This window comes from Crinia signifera, chromosome 6, assembly GCF_055691185.1.
Source record: "Crinia signifera chromosome 6, ASM5569118v1, whole genome shotgun sequence".
NCBI lineage: Eukaryota > Metazoa > Chordata > Amphibia > Anura > Myobatrachidae > Crinia > Crinia signifera.
This window is the reverse complement of record NC_139222.1, coordinates 46,605,867-46,632,379: the sequence shown is the minus strand read 5'-3', so window position 1 is coordinate 46,632,379 and position 26,513 is coordinate 46,605,867. Positions and strand designations below refer to the sequence as shown.

At 44.5% G+C, this 26,513-nt stretch overlaps 2 protein-coding genes across 2 annotated transcripts in view; both read left to right on the top strand.

The window, feature by feature from the left end:
• The window catches only part of SLC43A3 (solute carrier family 43 member 3), a 67,212-nt gene extending 60,586 nt beyond the window's left edge, over positions 1-6,626 (top strand). The window contains exons 12-14 of the mRNA XM_083146109.1: positions 4,426-4,609; positions 6,127-6,250; positions 6,338-6,626. Coding sequence (XP_083002235.1) covers positions 4,426-4,609; positions 6,127-6,250; positions 6,338-6,457 — 428 coding nt within the window. The 3' untranslated portion in view covers positions 6,458-6,626. The remainder of the gene's footprint in view (positions 1-4,425; positions 4,610-6,126; positions 6,251-6,337) is intronic.
• Positions 6,627-22,287: 15,661 nt separating this feature from the next.
• Positions 22,288-26,513, top strand: part of SSRP1 (structure specific recognition protein 1) — a 58,997-nt gene continuing 54,771 nt past the window's right edge. The window contains exons 1-2 of the mRNA XM_083146108.1: positions 22,288-22,446; positions 25,954-26,139. Coding sequence (XP_083002234.1) covers positions 22,393-22,446; positions 25,954-26,139 — 240 coding nt within the window. The 5' untranslated portion in view covers positions 22,288-22,392. The remainder of the gene's footprint in view (positions 22,447-25,953; positions 26,140-26,513) is intronic.

Sequence of the window (26,513 nt, the reverse complement as noted above, 5' to 3'; positions counted from 1 at the left end):
GGCAGCTTTTTCAAGGATCTCCTTGAAAATCTCCCCACTTTTGGAGAAATTGCACATTCGGGACTATCCACTTTGCTCTCCACAGATATCGTGATTCTCAAACGGAGAAAGTTCCATCTAACCCTTCACGGAGATCACAGCTTACTCAGCAATCCTACATGGATACAAGACTCCAAAGGGACAATCAGCGGTAACTATACCCATCTCCAATTACGTTTATTTGAATCCAGTGGAGAGCTAAAATTGTACCCCCTGCTCAAAGAACTGCATCGTTCCAATTGGGACTCTAACAAGGCGGCATTAATAGCAACGGATCCTATCAATATCTCTAACACAGTGGCACATAGAGAGGGCTATACGAGAGTTTTTATATTTCATTATTATCTTTTATTGTTTATTATGTTCATGTAATTTTTATGGTCATATGCATATTAAATGTTTTTTACATTGATAATTCCTCATTGGTAAGCGCTACTTCTTTTTTCCTTCTTTATTCTCATTCATTTAGGGACCTACTCAGTCCCTTTAAGTAGCAGCTTCACTTGACTCACATCCCATAACAGCGCCCTCTGAACGCCTTTGGGCAGTCTCCTTTCTTGTTTCCATAACTTTTTGGTAGCCCTGCTGATATTGGGACTAATGACATTATAATGATTAACCCATGGCATCCTATTTTGGGCCTTACCCTGTTTAGACTGATATATCAACAGAGATTCACGATCTTTAGACATAGCTTTTAATTTAGCAGTTTCAAGAAGCTCAATGTCGTAACCCCTAGCAAGAAATTTATTTACCATAACATCAATCTGTTGGCTTGCCAGGGTGTCAGTACTGCATATACGTCTGGCACGGAGAAACTGAGAATAGGGTAGACTGAACTTACTCGACCTCGGATGGCAACTAGTAGCATGTAAAAAAATGTGTTGCGGTCAGTGGGCTTCGTAAATACTGAAGTCACCACGTTACCGTCAACTACATTTAAAGCAACATCCCAAAAATTAACCGCCAAAGTGTCGACAGTATATGTCAGTTTAACAGGGCCAGGAGCAGCATTATGTTCATCAATCAAGTTGACAAAATCAGACTTGGTCCCAGTCCAAATCATGAATAGGTCATCGATATATCGTGTGTAGAAAAAAATACATCGCGATACATCGGACCTCATGAAAAAAAGTCACGCTCCACATCCATCATAAACGCGTTGGTGTACGATGGGGCAAAATTGCTCCCCATCGCACAACCAACGAGCTGTAGATGGAATGCATTGTCATAAAGAAAAAAATTGTGTGTGAGCACAAATTCAAGCAAAATTAAAACAAAATCGATATTAGGGCCCACATAGTAAGGATTATTGGAGAGCAACCTGCGTACAGATGCCAAACCTGCAGCATTCGGTATCACCGTATATAAGCTAGTGACATCGATGCTGCATAGCAGGGCACCATCAGGTATGCGCTCCAAATTATTGATCAGATTTAGAAATGCAGTAGTATCCAAGAGATGTCCAGGGGATGCCCTTATACATGGTTGTAGCAACGCGTCGATGTAGGTGGATACGTTTTGAAATAAAGAACCGCGTGCTGCTATAATAGGTCTCCCAGAAGGAGCCTGTAGCCTCTTGTGAATCTTGGGTAACGTATAGAGTAAAGGAACAACAGGATTGGTAACCAAAAGCGCCGAGGCCACCTCAGCAGTAATGGTTCCATCAGCCACAGCAGTATTGAGGATATCCTTCAAGAGAATAGAGAACTCAATAGTGGGGTCCTTAACAAGTGGCCTATAAACAGTTGAGTCAGACAATTGTCTTGAAATCTCCTGTTTATAGTCACACAAGTCTTGGATAACCACGGCTCCGCCCTTGTCGGCGGGCCGGATGATGATATTAGTGTAATTCCCAAGATCCCGCAAGGCCACAAGCTCCTCCCTAGACAAATTAGCATTAGAAGTAACATTACTAGCATGACGGGGCAAAAAATCCGGAGCTGTTGATTTGCTGCACGGGGACTGGGGTATGTATAAATACTGTTTGTATTTTAAATGTTTGTTATCTCCTGATGAAGAACGATTAAAGTTCGAAACGTAGAGTATTCCTGCTATCCTGTGTGTTTATTGAAGAGTGCCGCCACCTGGACTGTGTTGTATATCCCTGAGGGGATTTGGAAGGCACCTACACTTGAGCATTTGCTGAGGACGTGCTGCTCCACTATGCTGGTCTATATATATATATATATAGATATATATATATATATATATATATATCTATATATATATATATACATACACATACATACATGCATACATACATTTATATATTGCAATACCAAAATGTTAAAAAATATATATATTTTTTAAACGTAGCATTAATGTAGCTTTTTTGATGATAATATGCGGTATCTGGGTAAACGGAATACATTTTTTTGGCGTAGTGCAGTGGATTACTAACTGTCTCTTACTGTTAAGTCCAGATCCACGGCTTCTCCTCTTTAGACGTGGCTTCTTCTCTTCAGCTCAGGGTCTGTCTGCTGGCACTTCTGATATTGCGGCTCCATACTTCCGGTTTCCATCGTCTCACACCAATGGGTTTTGTGCCTGGGGCACTTAATCATGGATGTGGGCTATCTATGCTCTATTTATTCTAAAAAAGTTGAATCAAACTTTATTTAGCTATGTTAAAAATGGAACTTGTAGCAAAGAAAGTAGTGGGTTTTTTTGGCGGCAGCCATGGTCCTTTGTTTAGTATTGCAATATATATGTTAAAATTGTTAAAGAATATTTAAAAATTAAAATACATGTTACAGAGATATAAATTTATGGGAATAGTGAATTTTTGGTATATACTGTAAAATTATTTTTTATAAAAATGTTTATTTTTTTAAGTCAATTTCTGTATAGGATGCAATATTTTAAAATAATATAACTATCTTGTTTCATTCTGTAATAAGGATTTCACATAATCACCTCCTTCCAAAGTTTTTGTATTTTTTGGATTGCCATAAATGTTAGTACTGAGGTGTGTTTTTTGCAAAGTGGTTGGACATGCTGTGCGTTGTTAAGCCATTTTTTATGTTATATATACAGGTTGAGTATCCCGTATCCAAAATGCTCGGGACCAGAAGAATTTTGGATAACGGATTATTCCGTATTTCGGAATATTTTAATATTTCAATTATGTATTTTGAAGTATCTTGCATGTATGCTGTATAAACACAATAAATACACACAAATATATTTTATTACCACATAAAATACACAAATATATTTTATTTGTTCAAAAAACAAGGTTTCAAAACATGAAACAAAATTTGTGTACTATCTCAGATATTGAATTTGAATGCCAAGCAATTATTTTCTTGTACATATATAGTGCCAGTTACATATCATGTCTTTAGTAGTGCTGTTACAAATGTCCCCAGTGAGTTTTTAGCAAAAAAAAATTTTTTTTTTTCACTTTCTGGAATGTATGGTTTTCGGAATAATTCGGATAACGGATACTCGGATACGGGATACTCAACCTGTATATATATTTTCTCTTAATTATATTTTTAGTCTTTTAGTTTGTGCTATATAGTGAAGCCCACAAGGGCACTCAAGAAGATCAATTATTCCTTCTGTTTCACATGAAAACGGTCCCCTTATTGGGAACTGTTCCAGTTTGGTTAAAACGTGAATTTTGGTTGGTTTTGTTTGATTTATTTTTGTAGTTTTGCACGCCATACAATCATGGCAGTAATAAAAGCCTTTTTTTCTTCTGTCTTCTCTTTTTCTAATGGGATAAAACAAGAATTAACAAGAAGCTTTATCCCATTGGAAAAAGAAAACAAAGAAGAAAAAAATTGAAAAAATAAGGAAATAGTGATTGTGCTATTTCCACAAGCAGATTGTTACAGACTGCATGGACTGGGTCTGTGCACCCAGCATGTAGGCAAATGTTGGTAATTATTTAAGTGCACAAAAATAGAGTGCAACTAAATACCATAGTTCCTAAAGTGCAAAGGTTGTGTGATCTTAATAAAACTTACTCTATAATTATCAGGGCAGAAGAGAGCCTGTCCGGGCCTATGTACTTTTCAGGGGGCATGGCCTAATCATGGGAGGCATGGCCATGCAACCTTAGCATAAAATACAATTCAAAAGTAGTACTTTAAGCACCTCCCTGACCACACTGCAACCCAGCACAGAGCATCATGTGCAGGGTTGGTAAAAGCTGCTGCAGCTAGGTCCCACTGGTCCCCTCCATCTGACCTGGGCCCAGGTAATTAGTACCCCCTCCCCTCCTCTCTCGGCATAACTGATAATTACAGGGTAGCAGTTAGTGCTCATTAATCCACATCCATCACAATAAACATTCTGCTTATTATTACAGTAGTAAATATAATTTATATTTGACATCAACTTTCATTTACAATTTGTATCCTTTTTTCGCAGCTTCAGACATGTTTGATGACCTCCGATCCTCAATACTATCTTTGTCAGTGACGGCTGCACAGTGCATGCTCTTCTCTATGTGCGCCTCGATTCCCATGCTCCCTGCCCTGTATCCAACTTTCATCCTCCAAGTGTTAAATCGTTCGTTTCTTTATGGAGGAAATGCTGCATTTTTGTCTATTGTGTAAGAAACAATTATTCAAGAGTAAAAAACGAATATGACATGTAAATATTAATAAAAAATGAATTGAAGGATACGTCGGAATGTCCTGCTATGTCCATCGGAAATAGTTTTAGACATAAAAGATCACAATAAACAACTTCCACAATGTAATCTATGCAAAGAGATTTGCAGTTTTGATCTATAATAAAGCAATAATCTAATGGTGATACAGTAACATCCCGAAGGAGGAAATTCAGACAGGGGTGAGATAAGTGTATTTACTGCCACATATCACTCACTTCCTGCAGACTAACCCTAACCCTCCACCCCATGCAGAATGACCCTAATCCTCCCTGCTAGCGCCTAACCCAAACCCCCATTTCCCACTACTTAAATCTACCCCCCCTTCTAGGTGGGTACCTCTCCCTCTCCACAGACCAACCGTAACCCTCCCCCTTCCCACAGCCTAACTTTAAGTCCCCTTCTAGTGCCTAAACCTAACCCCTCCATCACCTACCTGCTTAATGCTGACCAGCCCTGTTTACTCACTGTTTGGCATCCCAGTTGTCTGGATTCCAGCGCAGACATTTTAATTGATGTTGGGATTCTGGTGCCAGTCTCCTGGTAGTAGTAGGGATGCTTGTGTCAGTATATCGAAAGCCGACATCGCAAATGCCAGGATGCTGAACCCATCCCATTAAATGTTTTCGATTTGCAGTACATACGTAAATTACATTAGAAAGATCTTGTAGTATTTTTATGCTTTATAAGGAATCTGGATGATAAGTCGACAGTCAATAGTTTCACATTAAATTATGGACATGCATAAGATCAACATTGACAAAAGGTCGAAATGCACTAGGTCGATATTGCAAAGGGGTTGGCACAGGCAAAAGGTTAATATGAGTTTTTCACAATTTGTTGTTTCATTGTAAAAACAGCAAAGTTTTCCCCACGCCCCGGTATAAGCACCAGGGTTCATCAGGGCTGGCTTGTGCTTATTAATAGCTGGCTCTAGGCCCAAGATACAGTAGATACATAAACAATGGCTTCCTAATGGCTGGTCCCTCCCCAGCCACATTACTTGCCTACACTCCCAGAATGACTTGGAGGCTCCAAAAAATTTGATCCCCCTCCTGGACCCTGGTAAAGGTGGCTCCCACATGTCCCTGTTGGGCCTAAAGATTTAAGAATCCCACATTTGTTTCTGTATGGACCCACCTACAGTTTATTTGACTCCACCTGCATGTGGCTACTTTTAGTCCACCCATTTATGAAAATTCATGTTAATAACATTTTAATATACATTTATCACATCTGTTTATTTATGTCATGGGTTAGGCTAGCTCATACTTGTCATTTTTTTATTTATTTCATTGTCAATCTATTTTTCTCACAGTTGGGTGTACAACCCAAAAGTGATGCATGTCTATAGTCACTGCATTTTCTAAAATCATGGATACTCAACAGGTATATTTCTTGTTGTCTTGTTTCTCCAGAGGATGGCACATTCAATTTCCCTATGTATTATATTTTAGATTTCCACCTAGATACTTTGGAAAGCTGTATGGATTGGCAATGGCTCTCTCAGCACTGATATCTGTTCTTCAATATCCAGCATTTTATATCATACGAACACATCTGGGTGGTGACCCGTTCTATGTATGTAACCAGTTACATGTACTGTAGCTAATAGTGTTTAGCTTGATTGGATGTGTTACTGATGATTATATCTTCCTGTTTTTTAAGGTCAACATTTCCCTGCTGATCCTGATGTTACTCGCATTTGTCCACCCAATCAATGTATTCCGTATTTGCAGACAAGCGAAGAATACAAGGATGGCAGCAGAGCGGCAATGTGGACTGTAAACAATCTGAAGTCCCCAGAAACTCTGAATTTTATTACAGAAATTAATCTGTATGCAGCTGAAACTTGTATCATGATTCAATATAGAGCATTGTCTTATGAGATACACTAAGGGCCAGTATAATGTTTTGGAAATTAAAATGAGTGCATATAAACTAAGAAGCTTTTCAACACTATTGTATAATTCATTTTGTATGGAGTGTAGTGTTTTCGGGGGTTCTTCCAAGCGACCCCAACATTTAGGTAGAAAACGTCCATCCTATTCCTTCGAAAAGAGGGCACTCAGCCTCTTCATCATCTTGTGTATAATACACTGGTTCCCAAACTTTTTTAATCATTTTGTCCTAGAGTATTAGTTTTTTTTAATGAATATATATATATATATATATATATATATATATTTATATATACACATATATGCAAGGAGGCACTCTGAGTCGGTTTAAAAGTCGTGCAAAAAACTTCTGGTGTTTATTAGGTGGGCAACGTTTCGGGGCTGCACCCCTTTCTCAAGCCTAAACAAGTGACTGAGAAGGCTTGAGAAAGGGGTGCAGCCCCGAAACGTTGCCCACCTAATAAACACCAGAAGTTTTTTGCACGACTTTTAAACCGACTCAGAGTGCCTCCTTGCATATACGTGTATTGGGGGTTGGCCGTACAGGACCAGATCAGAAGAGTGGCACCTGAGCAAGAACATTGAGAAGCCACTGAGGAGTGCCGGTATATTGACTGTATATATATATATATATATATATATATATATCACCTACAATAGTGTCCTCAGCGCCCTCAATCAGTAATGTCCATCCTACATTTCAATACATAAAATATATAGTAAAAAATACACTTGTAGTAGTTCTTTTATAAGAAGTTTTTTTCTTTTTATTTTCAGTATATGTGACCAATGTCATAATATATATATATATATATATATATATATATATATATATATATATATATATATATATATATATATAGTCAGTAAACTGTGGCAACCAGTTATTTGGTGGTGTACGGATTGTGCACATGTTTTATTATGGGGCATCACAGTTGGTGTAATGGTTAGCATTACTGCCTCACAGCACTGAGGTTGTGTACATGTTGTAGGGAATATAGATTGTAAGCTCCACAGGGGCAGAGACTGACGTGAATGTTCAACTACAGTATACTCTGTAAAGCGCTGCGGAAAATGTGTGCACTATATAAGAAACATTTAATAGTAATAATAATATGGGCAAAACCAGTGCAACTGGCTGCTAATCACTTTGACCATAAATAATTTGATTTGGTCCTGGGTACCAGTTTGGGAACCACAGGTGTAAATCAGTTTGTTTACATTACATATCAAACAGATAAAAGCCACAGCAATGCTTACATTTCGATTCCTACATTTCTATTCCATTAGAAATCTTCAAGACAGGAATAATTCTGTTTAAACACAGACAAATTCATGTTGTCTGTACTTTGATCTCCATTGTGATTATATTGGATTATGTCTTTCTTGACAGAGATGCCTATTGGAATTGAAGCGTTGACATTGCATTGACTGTTATTTGTTTGATAAGTGCATTAGCGAAGTGTTGTGTGCCCGCTCACCATACAAGGATTTGGATGAAAGTTCTATATATGTTTATCATGTTATTTTGTACTACTACCAGTATAGGTAATACAGGCATTCATTTTAAATAAATAAAACAGGGACTGTTGGTAAAGCACATTCATTGTATTACTCAGTTTGTAGGATATTTGGACTTTGAAGAAGCAATAATCTATGGCACCATTTAGAAAAATAATTGTATTTATTTAATTCTCTCTCTCTCTCTCTCTCTCTCTCTCTCTCTCTCTCTCTCTCTCTCTCTCTCTCTCTCTCTCTCTCCTTTCATCCATCCCTCTTTCTTATTACAGTGTACAATTTCAAAATGTATGTATGTTAATTGGCTTTTGGGCAAAATAAATTATCCCTATAGTCCAGTGGTTCCCAACCTTTTTTGTCTCCTGTACCCCTTGATTAGGCTTTTCATTTATGAGTACCCCCCGTGAAATTTTTTAGGGGGGGCGTGACCTAAAAAGGAGTGTGGCCTCATTTGAAGGGTGTGGCTTAACAGGGGCAAGTCATACTGGCAATGACGAGAAAAAAAAAAAGTGCAACCACTTGACCACAATATAAACTCAGCCCATTCTGCGGACAGCATATAAAATAACAGAACACTGTAAAATCTCTATTACTGAAGCAACAGACATTCCAAAGGATCACATTAGCCTTCCAATAGTGCCAGATACACATATGCCCCCAAAAGTGTCAGATACACATATGCTCCAATGGTGCCAACAATGCCCCCACAGTGCCAGAAACGGGAATGCCACAACGGTGCCAGGTATGACCCCATGGTACTGGGTATGCGCCAACAATGCCCCTACAGTGCCAGCAACAGGTATGCCCCCATAGTGCCAGCAACAAGTATGCCCCACAGTGCCAGCAATGCCCCACAGTGCCAGCAACAAGTATGCCCCACAGTGCCAGCAATGCCCCACAGTGCCAGCAATGCCCCACAGTGCCAGTAACAAGTATGCCCCACAGTGCCAGCAATGCCCCACAGTGCCAGTAACAAGTATGCCCCACAGTGCCAGCAATGCCCCCACAGTGCCAGCAATAAATATGCCCCCACAGTGCCAGCAATATGGTATGCCCACACAGTGCCAGCAATGCCCCCATAGTATTTCCCAGCAGCAGCACACTCACCATTGATGCTGCTGCTGGGGAGAGGACAGTCCAGTGTCCCCCTGCCGTGTAGCTGCCGCCGCTGCTTCTCTCAGGGAAGGAGAGTACAGCACACTGCGTATCTCTCCTTCCCTTCACTGTGACTGGGCTGCCCGCCTCTCAAAGTTTACGGGCCGGCTCCTGATTGGCTGACGGACCCACAAGCTCTGATTGGCGGACGGGCGGCCAGTCACAGGGAAGCACACTGAGGGGTAGGAGAGATGTGCAATGCACTCTCCTCCCCTCAGTCTCAGAAGCCGGCGTCGCATACCTCAACCTCCAGCAACCTTACAGGCCGGGCCGCCGCGTACCCCCGAGCGGGTGGACGTGTACCCCCAGGGGTATGCGTACCACAGGTTGGGAACCACTGCTATAGTCAGTAACCAATTAGTTCTGAAAATTTTGCAGCTGCAAAAAACAAGACTTAAGAAAAAAAATCTAACCACATTTTTCCCCAACTGCTGACATTTTTCATTCCTTTAACTCCCTTTTCTCCTGAAAATCCATATGATTTGTGAAATGCTGTGGTCCTATATATTTTTGCTCGACTTAATGCGCACTTAATATGTATTTGGTTTTGCATGCCTGAGGCACAACTAAGTCCTCTGCATCTTTAACCAACATTACAAACAAAATTAATAAATAAACAAACAAACAACTAAATGTAAATAAATAATACATGTACCCCCTTTTTTATTTACAAAATTTGAATTTAAAAAGACTATGCAATTGTTTTATTGGCTTATGTGGATAATATTGAGTAGCAAATGTCACAACCAAAAGAAATAATGTAACAGAGATATAATGGCTCATTGTTGAGTGTCTTCAATATTCCAATTCATGTGTTTTTAATTTTTCAGTAGTAAAATATCAACATGTCCTCGTCCTCAGTGATACTGCTTTCACATCGCTAAGTGCAGGGTTGCACTGAGACTTTGAAACGGTTCAGTCTTGGCGCGACCCTCATATTCTGATGTTCACATCCCCGGGCCCTCAGCGAACCAACAATATTGCTGGTTCGCTGATGTCATCCGGTGGGTGCGGCGGGGAGTCGGCGCATCATCGGGGGGGGGGGGGGGGAGGAGGCAGCGCTTAGAGCTGGTGCTGCTCCAATTGCTGCCTCCTTCATAGTGTGAACGGGAAACGGGTCGCTCGACCCATTTAATCTGTTCACACAACACGGCAACGAACCGGTAAGAACTCTGCTTTCTTACCGTTCTTATTGCCATGTTGCTACCCATTTGCGGGACCTGGTAACCCCTTTCACATCGCACTAATTACTGGGTCGAGCCGGCAAGAAACCGGCTTGTACCCGGTAATTAGTTGCGATGTGAAAGGGGTATGCATTTGTAGGCAAGGTGTTGCTCCAGCATGTCTGCTATAGGAAAGTAAAATTCAGTGCGATGCTGGCTCCAGGGTCTGGGAAGCATAGTAGACAACTAACCCTACATAATCTAACAGACTTGATTACAATGTGTGCGACCTCACCAGGGGCCTTATTTTGGTTCATTCTTTCTGACAAAATCCTTCTTAGATGGACAAAACCATGTGCACTGCAGGGGGGGCAGATGTAACATGTGCAGAGAGAATTAGATTTGGGTGAGTAATTTTGTTTCTGTGCAGGGAAAATACTGACTGCTTTATTTTTACACTGCAATATAGATCTCACTTTGAAGTAAAACCCCACCCAAATCTAATTCTCTCTGCACAAGTAACACCTGCCCCACCTGCAGTGCACATGGTTTTGCCCATCTAAGAAGGATTTTGTCAGAAAGAATGAACCAAAATAAGGCCCCAGGTGACATTGAAGAATTGTACAAATAAACCAGCCAGCAGGGTAATGTCAGAGCCGGAGGACACTTATTAGATAAGGTCCCGCGGCCAAAACATTCATCGCTATTGACCAGTCAGCCTGGCCAGGGGCCCTGGGGGAGTGGGGACCCCCCCAATTAAGGGGTCACCCCCTCCAGGACTTACCTAAACAGGCTGAAGCCTGGTGCTGTCCCCGGTGACCCTGTGCGGTGGTCAGCCAGGCTGACTGGTCAGTAGGGATGAATGTTTTGGCCTTATCTAATAAGTGTCCCTCGGCTGTGACATTACCCTGCTGGCTGGTTTGGCCTGGGGCTTGTTCTTAAAATAAGGGGGACCCCTAGTCACCCCATGCCGTTTTTTTTAACAGGTAAAAGAAGTACCCCTTTCCCACTGCCAAAAAAAAACAGCTTTTAAACGGGTAAAACTCTGCTTTTTACCCGTTTAAAAAAAAACGGTATTTTTAAACGGGTACAGCAACCTGGAGCCTTCCCACTGCAGCTCTACCCGTTTAAAAAGGCTAAAAAAAATGCAAATTACCGTTTAAGAGCTGCAGTCGGAAAGGGGTATCTGTCACCATACCCTGAAGTCGGTTAGCACCTGCATGTTAATGTCTTCACCTATAATAGCCGCCTTTCCAGGGCAAATTAGGTCCACCCCATACTTGGATGCCACCAGGATTTGCAGGGTGACAAGGTACCACCAGAGACAGGGTAAAAGTAAGAGGAAATCTAACTGGCGAAACCGGTCTCAAAATAATAGCAAAAAACGGACAACCAAGATCTAGCAAAAAACAGACAACCAAGATCTAGCGGCAAACCGCTAATACGTGACACTGTCGCGATAATGTAATATGAAAAAGTACAATTAATAATGTGCAGTTTCTGCTGCAAAGTGCAATAAGAACGTAGAAAACTAATAATCCACTCATGGAACGGCAAGGAAAATTAGACTATCTGATTGGTTGATGCAAACAAACTTGGTTAACTTTACATAAACCAATCAGAATTGCTTATTTGCAAAAGTTTGCTATTTTACCTAGGGTGTTCCATGTTATGGAAAGCAAAAAAAGACCTTATGAAATTAGTGTAGAAATGAGACCATCTGAATGGTTGGTGCACATGAACTTGGAAATCAGCAATGGTTATGTACAACATGTACTTGTTTCCTAGCACGGCGCCCCCGATTTTGATCGCAGTACATCTTATACAATCGCATTGCATTGCATGCAATTTAGCATCATGCGATGCATGCAATGCGATGCATGCGATTTTTAATTGTACAAGCACTCTATTGGGTGCTTACAATGTTAAATGCACCCCCATTGTCAACGCCACCCCGACTATCAATGCCGACCCGAAGCGTGGTGAGCGCAACGAGCGAGGGGCGGTGGTACGCGTCCTCCGACCTTTTCATACCCCCACTATCCACGTCGGCGTGGAGTTTATTGTAGATAGTGTGGCGAGCATAGCGAGCCACCGAGCCCGAAGCGTGGAGAGGGGCCACGGATTACTTTACATGTATTTCGCGTCCCCTAGCAGGGCTTGCTGCTCTCGCCACGCTTTGGGCTCGTATTCCGCGTCCCCTGCGGTGCTCGCTGTGCTCACCACGCTTCAGGCTCGGTGGCTTGCCACACTATCTAAAATCAACTCCACGCCAACGTGGATAGTGGGGTTATGAAAAGGCGGAGGACGCGTACCGCCGCCCCTCGCGGGTTCGCCACGTTTCGGGTTGGCGTTGATAGTGGGGGTGTCGTTGACAATGCACTCCTGTTAATTTACTGTGAATATCGCATCGCATACCACTAAATACGGTATGCGATGGGCACCGTGCTAGGAAACAAGTACCCAGTTTTCTATTTTACAACTTTTGCTGGGACCATCACGCAACAGTCTTCAACCAAGCAAGACGATTGATCAAGAATGTTCTTGTTACCAACCATCTTTGTCTGGTTCTATAGCTTTTCATTTAGCCTAGGGTGAGGCAGTACCTTAATATGTTATGGACAGCAAAAAAAAGACCTTATGCAAATTAGTTTAGAAATGAGACCATCTGATTGGTTGATGCAAATGACCTTAGAAATAAGTGATTCTGATTGGTTTACGTACTGTCACCTGGCAGTTTTCTATTTTAAAACTTTTGCTGGGAACGTCATGCCTACCAGCAAGACGATTGGTCAAGAATGTTCTTGTTAGCAACCATCTTTGGCTGGTTCTATAGGTTTTCAATTAGCCTAGTTTTCTATTTCACAATTTTTGATAAGACCATCATGCAATAGTCTTAAACCAGCAAAAGGACTGGTCAAGAAGGTTCTTGTCATTAACCATTTTTGGCTGGTCCTGTAGGTTTTTATTTAGCCTAGGGTGAAACAGTGCCTTCATATGATATGGAGAGCAAAAAAAAAAACCTTATGCAAATTAGTGTAGAAATGAGACCATCTAATTGGTTGAAGCACATGACAAGAAATTCTGATTGGTTTATGTAATGTTAACCAACTATTTTCTATTTTACAACTTTTGATAGGACCATCATGCAATAGTCTTAAACCAGCAAAAGGACTGGTCAAGAAGGTTCTTGTTATCAACCATCTTTGGCTGGTCCTATAAGTTTTAATTTAGCCTAGGATGAAATAGTGCCTTGATTTTTTTTTTTTTTAGATCCTATAGTAAATGTACCCCTTAGCCTGCCATTGTAATATAGGGACAGTTGTGCCTTTTTATTTAGGCTAAAAAAATAAAAATCTGTGCCCAGTTCGGTAGGGTCCCATTTATGATATAATATTTCTGGCTAAAACTGGTGTTTTTGGGGGTTAGCGACAAATCTGAGATGGAGGTAGCTCACGATGCAGCGAGGCCACGCCCCCATTCTCACCGCTGTGGGGGCATGCCCAGCAGCTCTGTGAGTTGCTGGCTATGCCCCCAGCCCCTCTGCTGCAAGAAAAGACGCTGTGCGCATGTCTATTTATGATGACGGGGGGGGACACTCCCAACTGCTCCCCGCCGCGGGACACTACCAGCCGCAGGAGGGATGCGGGAACGTCCCAAAAAACTGGGACATTCCCGCGATAAGCGGGACAGTTAGGAGGTATGCAGCGCAGTAACAAATTGTATAGCTCAAATCACACCGTGTGTGGGCACCAGGGACGTGCGGTGAGGTAAATGGTGGAGGAGTCCCTGGCAAGTACCAGAGCCAGATTTTCACACTATGGGACAGATGTATTAAGCCTTAACAAGAGATAAATGCAAGGGTGATAAAGAGAGATAAACGTCCAGCCAATCACATCCGAACTGCCATGTAACAGAGTGTGTTTGAAAAAAGTCAGTAAGGAGCTGATATTAGAGGACCACGGGAACCCACTACTAGTGCAGAATTAAGGCAGAGGAGACGCTGTTTGGGGACTGACTGTGCCCAGGGGCGGATTGGGAATTAAGACCAGCCCGGGAAATATCTTGAAGCAGCAAGGGGGGGGGATCTGCCTGTTGGGGGTGTGGCCTATTTCAACGAGGCCACGCCTCGTTTTCACCGCTGTGGGGGCATGGCTAGCTAGCTAGCAGAGAGCTGCTGGCTATGTCCCCAGCCCCACAGGCTGCAGAATAGGCGCATGGGAGGGGGGACGCAAGGTGGCGTAGAATGCTGGGAGGGGAGATGCAGGGTGGGTGAAGACGAAGGGAGGGAGGACGTACGCAGGGTGGCACAGGACGCAGAGTGTGAGGGGGCATGGTGGCACACGATGCAGGGTAGGAGGGGGAAAGCAGAGTGACAGAGGATGCAGGGAGGGGAGTTGCAAAGTGGTGGAGGATGCAGAGAGGGGAGACGCAGAGTGGCGTTGGTTGCATAGGATACATGGAGGTGGGACGCAGGGTGGCGTAGGATGTAGGGTGACAGACGGGAGACGCAGAGTAGCATAGGATGTGGGGTGGCAGATGATTCAGGTAGGGAGGGGGTATGCAGGGTGGCGTATATATATATATATATATATATATATATGTAAGAATCCAGGCACTCAAAAGGTCTTCACTTATAACCGCAGAAAAAACTGACACGGGGGTCTAAGCTACAGCACTGTTTCGAGCTCTAATCGCTCATCAGGCTCAACAAATAGACATACAGAACATACCTACAGATGGAGCCGGGCTCCCTCTTGCTGGCGAATCGCCAGACTGTCTCCTTTGGCGATCCGCCAGCACGCGCGTCTCAGTTTCTGGCGGCGGGGCGACGGGAACCCTGTCCGTCTCCGCTTCAGGGAGACGGACAGGGTTAGTGGGGGTGCGGGGAGGCGGTGGGGACCCCGGGGGAAGCGGCGGGGACCTGGGGGAAGTGCTTTCGGAAGGCGACACGCGCGCATCCCCTTTCGCATATCAGATGGCGGCTGGCGGGGGATGGTGGCTGGCGATTCTGCCGCCATCCCCTGCAAAGACCAGCCTGGCTCCATCTCTATATTACCTTCCTCCACCGTGTCCCGGAGCAGCTGTGCCTCCCGTCCGCCCGCCCCGTCGTCCCTTACCGATGACGTCATCATCCTCACAACGCCCACCAGCTCATTCAGCCGGACGGCCGGGCAGTAGCCAGGCAACCCCTATAAACATAAATAGTGCATTACATATAAAATACAAACAGAAAATTCCGCATGTGCATACATATACATTACAGGGCTGGGCCGTCTGGACACACTGGGGGACATTTACCAAAATGGATTCGTAGAAAAAAGGTGTATTTGTAGGGAGAAATACACCTTTTTTTTACGAATTTGTATTTTCGGGATTTACAATCCCAAAAATAAAACAATTCGTATTCCTAAAGATGGAATATTCGTATTTGTATTTACAAATACGAATGTCTACACCATCGATAGGATACGACAGAAATCACCATTCAAAAGAATGGTGGTTTCTGATTTACTTAGCAGCCGTACTGATAATACGGCTGCTTAGTGATGTAAAACACCCACGCAAATACGACAGGAAAATAGAACACCATTTTCCTGTTCTATTTGCGTTTTAGCCTGCACGGATCAGTCAGATCCGTGCAGGCTTCAGTGTAAAAAAATAGAAAAATTAAATAAATAAAAAAAAAAAACGGCGTGGGGTCCCCCCCACAGCCGAAACCAGCACCAGGCTGACAGAGCCTGGAGCCGGTAATTAAAAATCAGGAACCCGACAAATAGGGGTTCCCTGATTTTTAACAACCAGCCCCAGGCTCCTGCTCTGGGGCTGGTTCCCAAAATACGGGGGACAAAATGACTAGGGGTCCCCCGTATTTTAAGAACCAGCCCCAGGCAAAACCAGCCAGCAGGGTAATGCCACAGCCGGGGGGAGACTTTTTATGCAAGTCCCCCCGGCCAAAGCATTAACCCTACCGACCAGTCAGCCTGGCCAGGGGCCCTGGGGGAGTGGGGACCCCCCCAATAAAGGGGTCCCCCCCCCTCCAGGACTTACCTGACCAGGCTGAAGCCTGGTGCTGTCCTCGATGCCCTGGGCGGTGGGCATCGAGCTGATAGCGGTGTAAAAAATAGAACAAACGATTGTTTTTTACTGTGGCACTACAAGTGCCAGCAAGCCTCCCCAGCAAGCTGGGACTTGGAGAACCACAAGTCCCAGCCTGCTGGGCATTAAAGGGCCCGCTGGGTCTTGTAGTGCCACAGTAAAAAAAATAGTTAAATAAAACACACTGACACCCATTTTAAATAAAAGTTTAATACTCACATTACACACATACTGATACTTACCTATCTTGATCCCATTGGTAGGTCGCTGGCTCCGGTGTCGGCGGCTCTGTGTCGGCGGCTCCGTGTCGGCGGCTCCGGGGACGGCGTCCTGTCCGAGGATAATCCATGTTGGACCTGTGGAAGGAAATCCTACTCACCCAGGTCCTGCATGGATGGTCTTCTTTCTTCATCTGTCGACATCCAGGTCTTCTGACAGCTGCTGACGACTTCCAGCAGCTGTCGGCATCTTCCGCGACGCTCCCCGGCTTTCAGAGCCGGAGAGAACCTTCCTCTTCGGCGTCTGGGCTCAGAATGAATCCTGGCCAATCAGGAGCCCCCTAGCCGCCTAGCGGCCAATCAGGAAAGACCTGTACAAGGGATCACCCATAAAAAAAAAAAAAATACAAGGAATCAGTGTCAACCCAACATGTGAACACAGGGTGAGGGTAGGGTGCAGGGGGGGGGGGGGTAGGTGCTTGGGGGTGGGGAGTGGCGGGGTGCAGGCGGAGATGCTTGCGGGATGGGGTGGGGGCAGAGATGGCGGGAGATGGGGGGGGGTGCGGATGGAGATGCTGCCAGTGAGGGTGATGGTAATTGATTCAGCCGTGATGGGGGGGTGTGGGGGGCAAGATACTGCTGAGAGATATGTTTGGGGGAGGGGTTGCGGGTGGAGATGCTGGCGGGAGGGGGGGTATTTAATGGCTTTACTTACTGTTAGGGGCGGGTTTAGGCCGCTTCTAGGCACAACAATTCCCCCCCCCCCCCCATTAGACTTAAGGAGAGCTTGGGGAAGAGAGACAATTCTCCCCCCCCCCCAGCACAGGTAGCTCTCTCTCACCAGTGCCAGCTGAGGGAGCATGGATGCTGGAGCGTGCCTTCAGGTGCGGTGCTTGAGGGGAGAGCGTGGGACGTAGGAGATGCCACTGGTGGCGGCAGGAGCAATAGGACTGTGGCAGTGCTGGAGAAGGGGAGGGGGGACTCCATATACTGGCTCCGTCAGGCGTCAGCTCACCAGCCCCAGTGAAGGAGCATGGGATGGTGGGAGGGACCGGGTCTGCAATGCTGATGGGGGAGCGCGGGACTGGCCGCAGGGTGACGTCCTGCAAGTACCGCGGGAGTGCTGTGTGCAGCCGCGCATGCGCACCAGCGCTCCCACGGCCATTTCAAGTCTGGGTGACCCGGGGCTGGCTGCGGCCATATTTGTTGAGGGCATAGTGCTGCGGCCGCGGCCACTAACCGCATAGATGGTGGTCCGCGGCCCAGCAGGGAGGGTGAGCGCCCCCAATTTACATTAAATTAGCCGGCCCACCGGGAAAATGCCCGGTTTCCCGGCAGGCCAATCCGCCCCTGATTGTGCCTATTTGAGAATCTAGTGGCCCACTAGTTCTCTACAAGATCTGGTAATTTGCAGACTTTTCTCTCCTGTTTGTGACCTTTCTGGAGTGGATCACCCTTTTAAATATTCTTATGCTCAAATGGAGAACTTTTTACTTTAAGTTCTCAACTTTTTATGGTAATTGTAATTTGTTTCCCTCATATAAGGATTTTACTCTGTATCAACTGATTTGTTTCATATGTATTAAATACTTGATTACGCTATGGTTGTTTCTATATATCTCTTTCATGCATGATATAAACTGGAGATATCTGAACAAGGAGCATCACTTGACCAATTGGAATAAGATAAAAGTTATTTGTATATTCTAATCCTGTCTGTATATGCATGTGGAAGGGTTAAGGCGCAAAGGTGTTGAAGATAATATTTTTTGGCTGAAGCTAGCTGATTGGCTGTATGTTTATCTCTAAGTGGGGGCAGATGTATTAAGCCTTAACAAGAGATAAATGCAAGGTTGAAAAAGAGAGATAAATGTCCAGCCAATCACATCCTAACTGCCATGTTTCAGGCTGTGTTTGAAAAAAGTCAGGAACTGATTGGCTGGACTTTTATCTATATAACCCTTGCATTTATCTCTTGTTAAGGCTTAATACATCTGCCCCTTAATCACCATTGCAGTGGCGGAACTACAGAGGGTGCAGGGGATGCAGCTGCTATGGGGCCCGGTGGCTGGGGGGCCCGGGCCCCAAGCACTCCCCTGCACCGTGACTGGTAATATAATATTATCCACTTAAAAGAGCCGCTTGCGCCGGGCTTGGTTGTGCTGGGGGAGAAGCCGGGCAGGTGCGAAGGAGGATGAATGATGCCGCCGCCGTGCCTTTTGACTCGCGAGATGATACTGTCCGTGCGCACGGTAGCTGCTGCTCGTGTGAGCCCCATCCGCACAGTCCTGCATGGGAGGGAGATACTTCAGGACAGAGGCGTAGCTAGGGTGGAACCGGCGGAGCACCAGCTCCGGGCGCGGACTTGTCACCTGGCGCCGGAGTACTGCTGCCGGCTCCCCCGCCCTGCTTGAAAATCCTTGAAAAAGGCTCTATATGAGCCAAAACATGCTGGTAACATTGAACATCGCCCCACAAGTAGCCTACACCATCACCCACATCCTCTCAGCGGCTTCCAGCAAGAAGTCCGGAGCAGCGCAGCAAAGTCTGACGCCCGGTGATGTCATCAGCAGGCGCGCGTCGGACGGAGCAGCGCTGAGCTCCGGTGAAGGAGACACCACAGATACTACCAGGGAGACCCCGCAGCACACCATAGTGCCAGCGACACTGAGGGACCTCTGTGCCGCATTGTGTGCCTACTGTACGAACTTTTCAGGTACCTATTAGGGAGGCGTGCACTACAGGGAGTCGGGACGCCAGCTCCCTGTAACACAATCTCCTCAACCACAGAGACATTATTGACTTTTAAAAGACTATTTTCTGCACACCCTACCCTTATTGTGTACTCTTATGCTTAGATTAAACATTTCACATATAGTTAGATTTGCACTGTCTGTTTATTACCACATTGGTAATAGGAGCATTACAACCTTTCTGTACCTGGGTCAGCATATAGTGATATGCCACATTGACAGTCAGGAGCGTGTGGCACTCCAACATTTTAACATAATTGGCAGCGCCAACGTCTTTTCCTATTTTCATTTGATGAAAGGAGTGGGGTATCCTAAACAGTTGGCAGCGCCAGCCATACATAGAGGTGAGCGTGGTGACTCTTCCGAATTTATACCCCCGCCCTGCTCACCCGCTCCCCACTGTGCCCAGCAACAGTTTGCACTGGGGACAGTTAAAACCCGGCAAGCGCTCTCACTGTGCATGCACCGGTTTAAGACGCCGGAGGCAGGGATGCGGCGCCATGATGTGACAACTTCATCAACGTCATGGCGCCCCATCCCTGCCTCCGGCGTCTCAAACCGGTGCATGCGCGATGTGAGAGCGCTCGCCAAGTTTTAACTTTCCCCACTGACTGAGGCCGGCTTTCCCCACTGACTGAGGCCGGCACAGCAGGCATCAACATCATGGCGCCGCATCCCTGGCACCGGAGACCCTATCCAGGGGTCAAGAGGTGAGCGCTGTGTGGTCCTATTATTATTATTATACAGGGGAGCAGCCTTATTATTATACAGGGGGAGCAGTCTGTGGTGTCCTTTTATTATAAAGGGGGAGCAGCCTGTGGTGTCCTTTTATTATACAGGGGGAGCAGCCTGTGGTGTCCTTTTATTATACAGGGGGAGCAGCCTGTGGTGTCCTTTTATTATACAGGGGGCGCAGCCTGTGGGGTCATGTTGTGATTATACAGGGGGAGCAGCCTGTGGGGTCCTGTTATTATTATTAACGAGCAAGGTCAGTCCCCCTTGGCAACGAGCAAGGTCAGTCCCCCTTGGCAACGAGCAAGGACAGTCCCTCTTTTCGCCGTGCAAGGGGGGGGGGGGGGGGGCGCGAAACATGCCTTTGCTCCGGGCACTGTGGAACCAAGCTAATGTGTAATGTCGGGCACTGCGGTGTGTCGCATAATGTGTAATGGGCATTGGGGTGGGTTGCATAATGTGTAATGGGCATTGGGGTGGGTTGCATAATGTGTAATGGCGGCACTGCGGTGTGTCGCATAATGTGTAATGGGCATTGGGGTGGGTTGCATAATGTGTAATGTCGGGCACTGTGGTGTGTCGCATAATGTGTAATGGGGGGGGGGGGGCATTATACATTTTGCAATGGGGCCCACAAAGTTCTAGTTACGCCTCTGCACCATCGCATTTATCTCTTGTTAAGGCTTAATACATCTGCCCCAATATATGAGCCATGGGGTACATACCAGCATTATACACATGTGCAGAGCAGTATACACTGCTGGAGGATTTGATGAGTTTTCATAAGAGATGTGCAGAAAAGGTAGCCAGATGAGGCACTGCATACCCTCCAACATTTGAAGGGCAGAAATCGGTACACCCCCAGAAAGGGGCGTGGTCACATGCAAATGGGGGTGTGGTCACGGGCAAAAGGGGGCGTGGTCACCCCTTTCCGAATGTGAGCACTGGCAGATATAAACAAGGGTGAAAGGGAGCTGAGCATTAATACCAATACACCTTAGTACTAAGCCACCATGTGAGTCTGAGACAGTCACTGTGACTTAGACTGTCTCACATGGTGGCTTAAGTTAGTGGGCTGCTGGCATATTAAATCAGCATGTATTTAATATACTTATTTTTTTTAAAGTATATTAAATATAATATAATGATATAATATGCCAGCAGCCCACTTATAAAACTAAGCCACCATGTCAGACACTGCAGAAGGTGGAACACATGATATGGCCAGGCTGGATACTTATATTTTATTTACATATGTGTGACTCACAGTGAGACTCCTCTCTGGAGGATCATCTGAGATGATCGCTCTCAGGCTTTGCTGCAGCTAGCTTGAAGGCAGCGGTTCCGGGCCCGGTCAGATCCCCCCTGCGCGCCCCGGCTGGCCACCGCAGTGACAGTCTGCCCGGCTCTGCCTCACATAATGATCACTCTTTCGCGCCCGCCGCCCTCAGTGTCTGCGCATGCGGGGGAGACTATAACTAGTCTCATGAGTCCCGAGTGCACTGACTGTGTGCGGCGCTGGTGCGGCACGTGACGTCATGACGTCTTGCAATGCCCGCCGGCGCCCTGCAAAGCACTCATGGGAATGGAACCTGGGAAGGGAGAGCCGGGCACCGCACGCACACTGAGAAAAACCGGTACATTCGGTACAAAATGATTTTGCCGGTACAGACTGTTAAAAAACGGTACTGTACCGGCAAAATCGGTACAGTTGGAGGGTATGGCACTGCCTCACCTGCCAAAGACTTTTTACTCCAGAGTTTTTACTTTTAAAACGATTAGAAATTTTAATATATATATTTTGTATTTTTGACATATAAAATCAAAACTCCAGCATATACATTAGTGTGACAGGAAAGTGTTGTGCCTCACCCCACCGCACCCACTGGAGGGCACCACAATGGCTATCCTCTATAAACGCGATCATGAAATGCTGATGTTGAAAAGACAGTGATTAGTACGGCAATCCTTTCCAACCAACAAGATGGCCGCACACATCCCGCCGACACAACTTCCACTTTCCCCGGCGGGCGTACACAGTTGTATACTGCCTAGACAGCCGTGACGTCACCGGAGGTAATAGACAGTGTTAGTTGGCGGAAGTGGCACATTCTGACTTCCGGTTTCTGAGAGTGCCCTGGCGGGAAGAGCAGGAGCACCGGCACCGGGGGGACACGTGACATCATGGCCGACACGTTGGAGTTTAACGATATTTACCAGGAAGTGAAGGGCTCAATGGTAAGAGATGGCGTCTGTGTTTGTGTGTGTACCCGTACTTCGTGCTCCGCTGACGATCGGTACCCTTGTATTGTATGCGTGCATCATTCTGGCGCACTGCAGGTCTCCGCGTATAGTGGCGTAGGGCTATAACGCTGGTGATAGTGCAGCTCATGTACCCTTAGGATTCTGCTTGGTAACTGTCCCGACGTTTTATTCTTATTTCTGTGTTAATGGTTAAAATGTGCTTAACATGATTTAGTGCAGGCACATCTCACGCTGCTTATTACTTGTATTTCTAAATTCTCATGTATTTAGGTTTTCTACACTTCTAAATGATCAATACCAATAGATGCACATGTCTTTCGTTTTGTGTGTGTCTGTAATATTTTTTAGCCGAACACTGCAGCACTCCACAGACCTGAATAAAGTTTGACAGGTCAAGCAGAAACCAAATAAAGCCCCATACACACTAGACGAGAATGTAAAAGATATTGATCAGAAGTGCACTTCTGAGTAATATCTTAAGTATTTTTTTAAAATCTGCTGGTTCTCATGTTTCAGATGTTGACCATTATGTATTATTATTTTTTTTTACCCTTGAAATAAGACATAAGAGGCAGTAGAAAAATTATGCATTACAAACAAAACAAAATTGTAGCTCTTATATAACAAACGTGGGGTAATAAGTCATAATGCTTAGAAGCAGAAGAACGTTCATTCTTAAGGTCCACACACACTGGGCATTTTTGCCCAGTGTGTATGCTGATGATGATGGGGAATATCGCTGGGCTGGAAAATGCTTTAAAAAAACCCCCCCAAAACACTAACGGGCAGAAATCACTCAGAGTGTATGCACTATACAATCTGAGCATTTGTCGCCCATTTTTTGCAATCCATTTAAAGGTATGACCTTTAAACGTATGATTGACACTCAAACAGAAAATTGAATTAAAGCAGTTTTGACATGTGACTCTAATGTTGCATTTCTGTCCCCAGTCAAAGGGCTTTGCAACATACTACTCAAAATTGTAGAATCAAGTGAATTATTCATAACTGGGAAGGTGTATAAAATATTTCATCAGGTGATGACCATTTCTAGTTGCTGCTTGCTCTATTGTGCTCACTAAACAGTTACCATCTCCACTTCAACAACTGCCATAATGTTTAGTGTTTGCACAGGCGAGCGCTCGATATGATATATATTGGCAACTTACTGGACCTGATTCAGTCAGGCTTTCATGTCCAACACTCCACAGAGACAGCACTGACTAAAGTTGTGAATGAACACTACAATCCCTAGGTCTTAAAGACACAGCCCTCTCTTGGTTCTCATCCTACCTATTTAACCACTCCTTTAGTGTTCGTTTCTCTGATTCTACCTCCTCTTCGCTACCTCTTTCAGTTGAAGTACCTCAGGGTTCAGTTTTAAGTCTTCTGCTTTTCTCAATCTATAAGTCATCTCTTGGCAAACTAATCAGATCCTTTGGATTTCAGTATCATCTGTATGTGGATGATACTTAGCTCTACCTATCGTCCTGGACCTGTCCCCACCTGTATTGAGCCGTGTCTCTGAATGCCTTGCTGCTGTTTCATCCTGAATGTCATCTTGCCACCTCAAACTTAATATCTCAAAAACAGAATTAATTATATTTCCGTATTCAATAATTGCCCTGACCTTACACAAGACACTGCAAAAACTCTAATTCATGCTCTCATAATCTCACGCATTATCTCCTTATTGGCCTTCTCCAATACAGACTCTCACTACTACAGTCCATCATGAATGCAGCTGCGAGGCTAATCTTCATAGCCAGACGTTCATTGTCTGCAAAGCTACTGTCAGTCACTTCATTGGTTACCTGTATTCTACTGTATTCAATACAAAATAATTTTACTTGCACAGAAAGCCATAAACCAAACTACACCAACATACATCTCTTTTCTTATCTTAAAATAGCTTCCAACCCGACCTCTACACTCCTCCCAAGATTTGCGTCTCTCATCCACACTCATTACTTGCTCCCATTCCCGACTGCAGGACTTTCTTCGGGCTGCACCCACTCTGTGGAATGCCCTCCCAAGCACAATAAGACTCTCCCCCAGTCTCCAAACCGATAAGCGTTCCCTAAAAACTCATCTCTTCAGGCAAGCTTATCAAATTCCAGAACCAGTCACAGAACCTTGCATTCTGGTGGAATCAATGCAATAAAGAATACAGTACCTATCCTTATGTATCAATACCTATTTCCCTATAGATTGTAAGCAGGTCCCTTCTACCTTTTTGACTGTCTGTAAATACCCTGTTTGTTGTCGCACTGTCTCCTTTGTAAAGCGCAACGGAATATGCTGCACTATAAAAGAAACTGGAAAAAAAATATATATATAATTACAAGAAAGAGTACTCCTTCAATGTGCTGTAATTACAAGAAAGAGTACTCCTTCAATGTGCTGTAATAGTATTTGGTGGACAACAACTGAGTTTATTCCTCCCTGTTAGCAAGGGTGGTAAGGAAGAGAGAATAGATAGCAAGAAACAAAGTTCGCCCCTAGATTGACTTCCACCACCACATCCAGTATGAGGAACCGAATTTACAATGTTCAAAACACTGTTCAACAGTTTTAATACAATTTTTGATAAAATACCTGTACAATATAAAAACACTTTTTCATCTGTAAGAATTTGATAAATTCAGTTCAAATACAAGGAAAAGATCCAATGCGTTTCGTCGTAAACTACTTCCTCAGGGGTAACATTCCAAATGCATATAGAATACAAGTATAGATGAAGTAAAAAGATGGATCCTCAAAAAGATGGATCCTTTGAAGATCCTGGTAAGGGGATGCAAACCTGCATCAATTTCCATATATGTCCATATTTAAAATAGGTGTTCTTATTTAAAATCTCCAATTCTGAGGGAAATCGAACATAATCCTCAAACGTCTCAGCAGGTAAAGGTTAAAAACCAAACTGCAAGTCAATCTAGGGGCGCACTTTGTTTCTCTCTCTCTCTATATATATATATATATATATTTGATAGAAGAAACAAACGCGGCACTCTGGGAATTTTTGAAAACGTATATTATAGCAAAGAATAGCTTCCAACGTTTCGGGGTATATGTCACCCCTTTGTCAAGGATAATTGTGCAATCCTTGACAAAGGGGTGACATATACCCTGAAACGTTGGAAGCTATTCTTTGCTATAATATACGTTTTCAAAAATTCCCAGAGTGCCGCGTTTGTTTCTTCTATAAAACCTGTACATCACTGTTCCGGAAGGCACCTGGGTCACCTATGCTGCTGGAGGAGTGCCAGGCCTACACATATATATATATATATATATATATATATATATATATATATATATATATATATATATATATATATATATATATATATAATTTTTTTTTTTTTTTTTTTCAATTATCACACAATATACTACGATCTTTTGCCGCATAAATATACTAAATGTCATATATATTATAAACACAGACTTTCTTTATTCTGACATTTTCTCTTGTCACAGATTGATGGACGCCTGCGTGTATCCAAGACGGGCCTCATGTACAAGAACAGCAAGACAGGCAAAGTAGAGAACATTGCCGCTGCTGACCTGTCTGAGGGTGTATGGCGTCGCGTTGCCCTTGGTTATGGCATCAAACTGTTAACCAGTGCAGGCCATGTGTACAAATATGATGGTTTCCGGGAAGCAGTAAGTACACTGGATTCACCTAATGTAGCACATTTGTGACATATGATTTGTTGGTACTCTTTACCTAGAACGGCGCCCGTCGCGGGCATCGCGGGTACATTTATGCCTGCCCGCGACGCGACCGACGCGATGCCCGCGATTTTCCCATTGAAAACCATGTTAAACCTGAAAAATCGCGTCGGTCGCGTCGCGGCCGGCCATAAACGTACCCGCGATGCCCGCGACGCGATGCTCCCGATTTCCCATAGGAAGCAATGTTAAAAGCCGCGATGGACCCGATTTTAGTGTTAAATGCCTCAATCCACCCGATTTGGCCATATGAATCAATGTTAAATGGGCTACAGAGCCCATTAACCCTTAAATGTCCCCCCCAA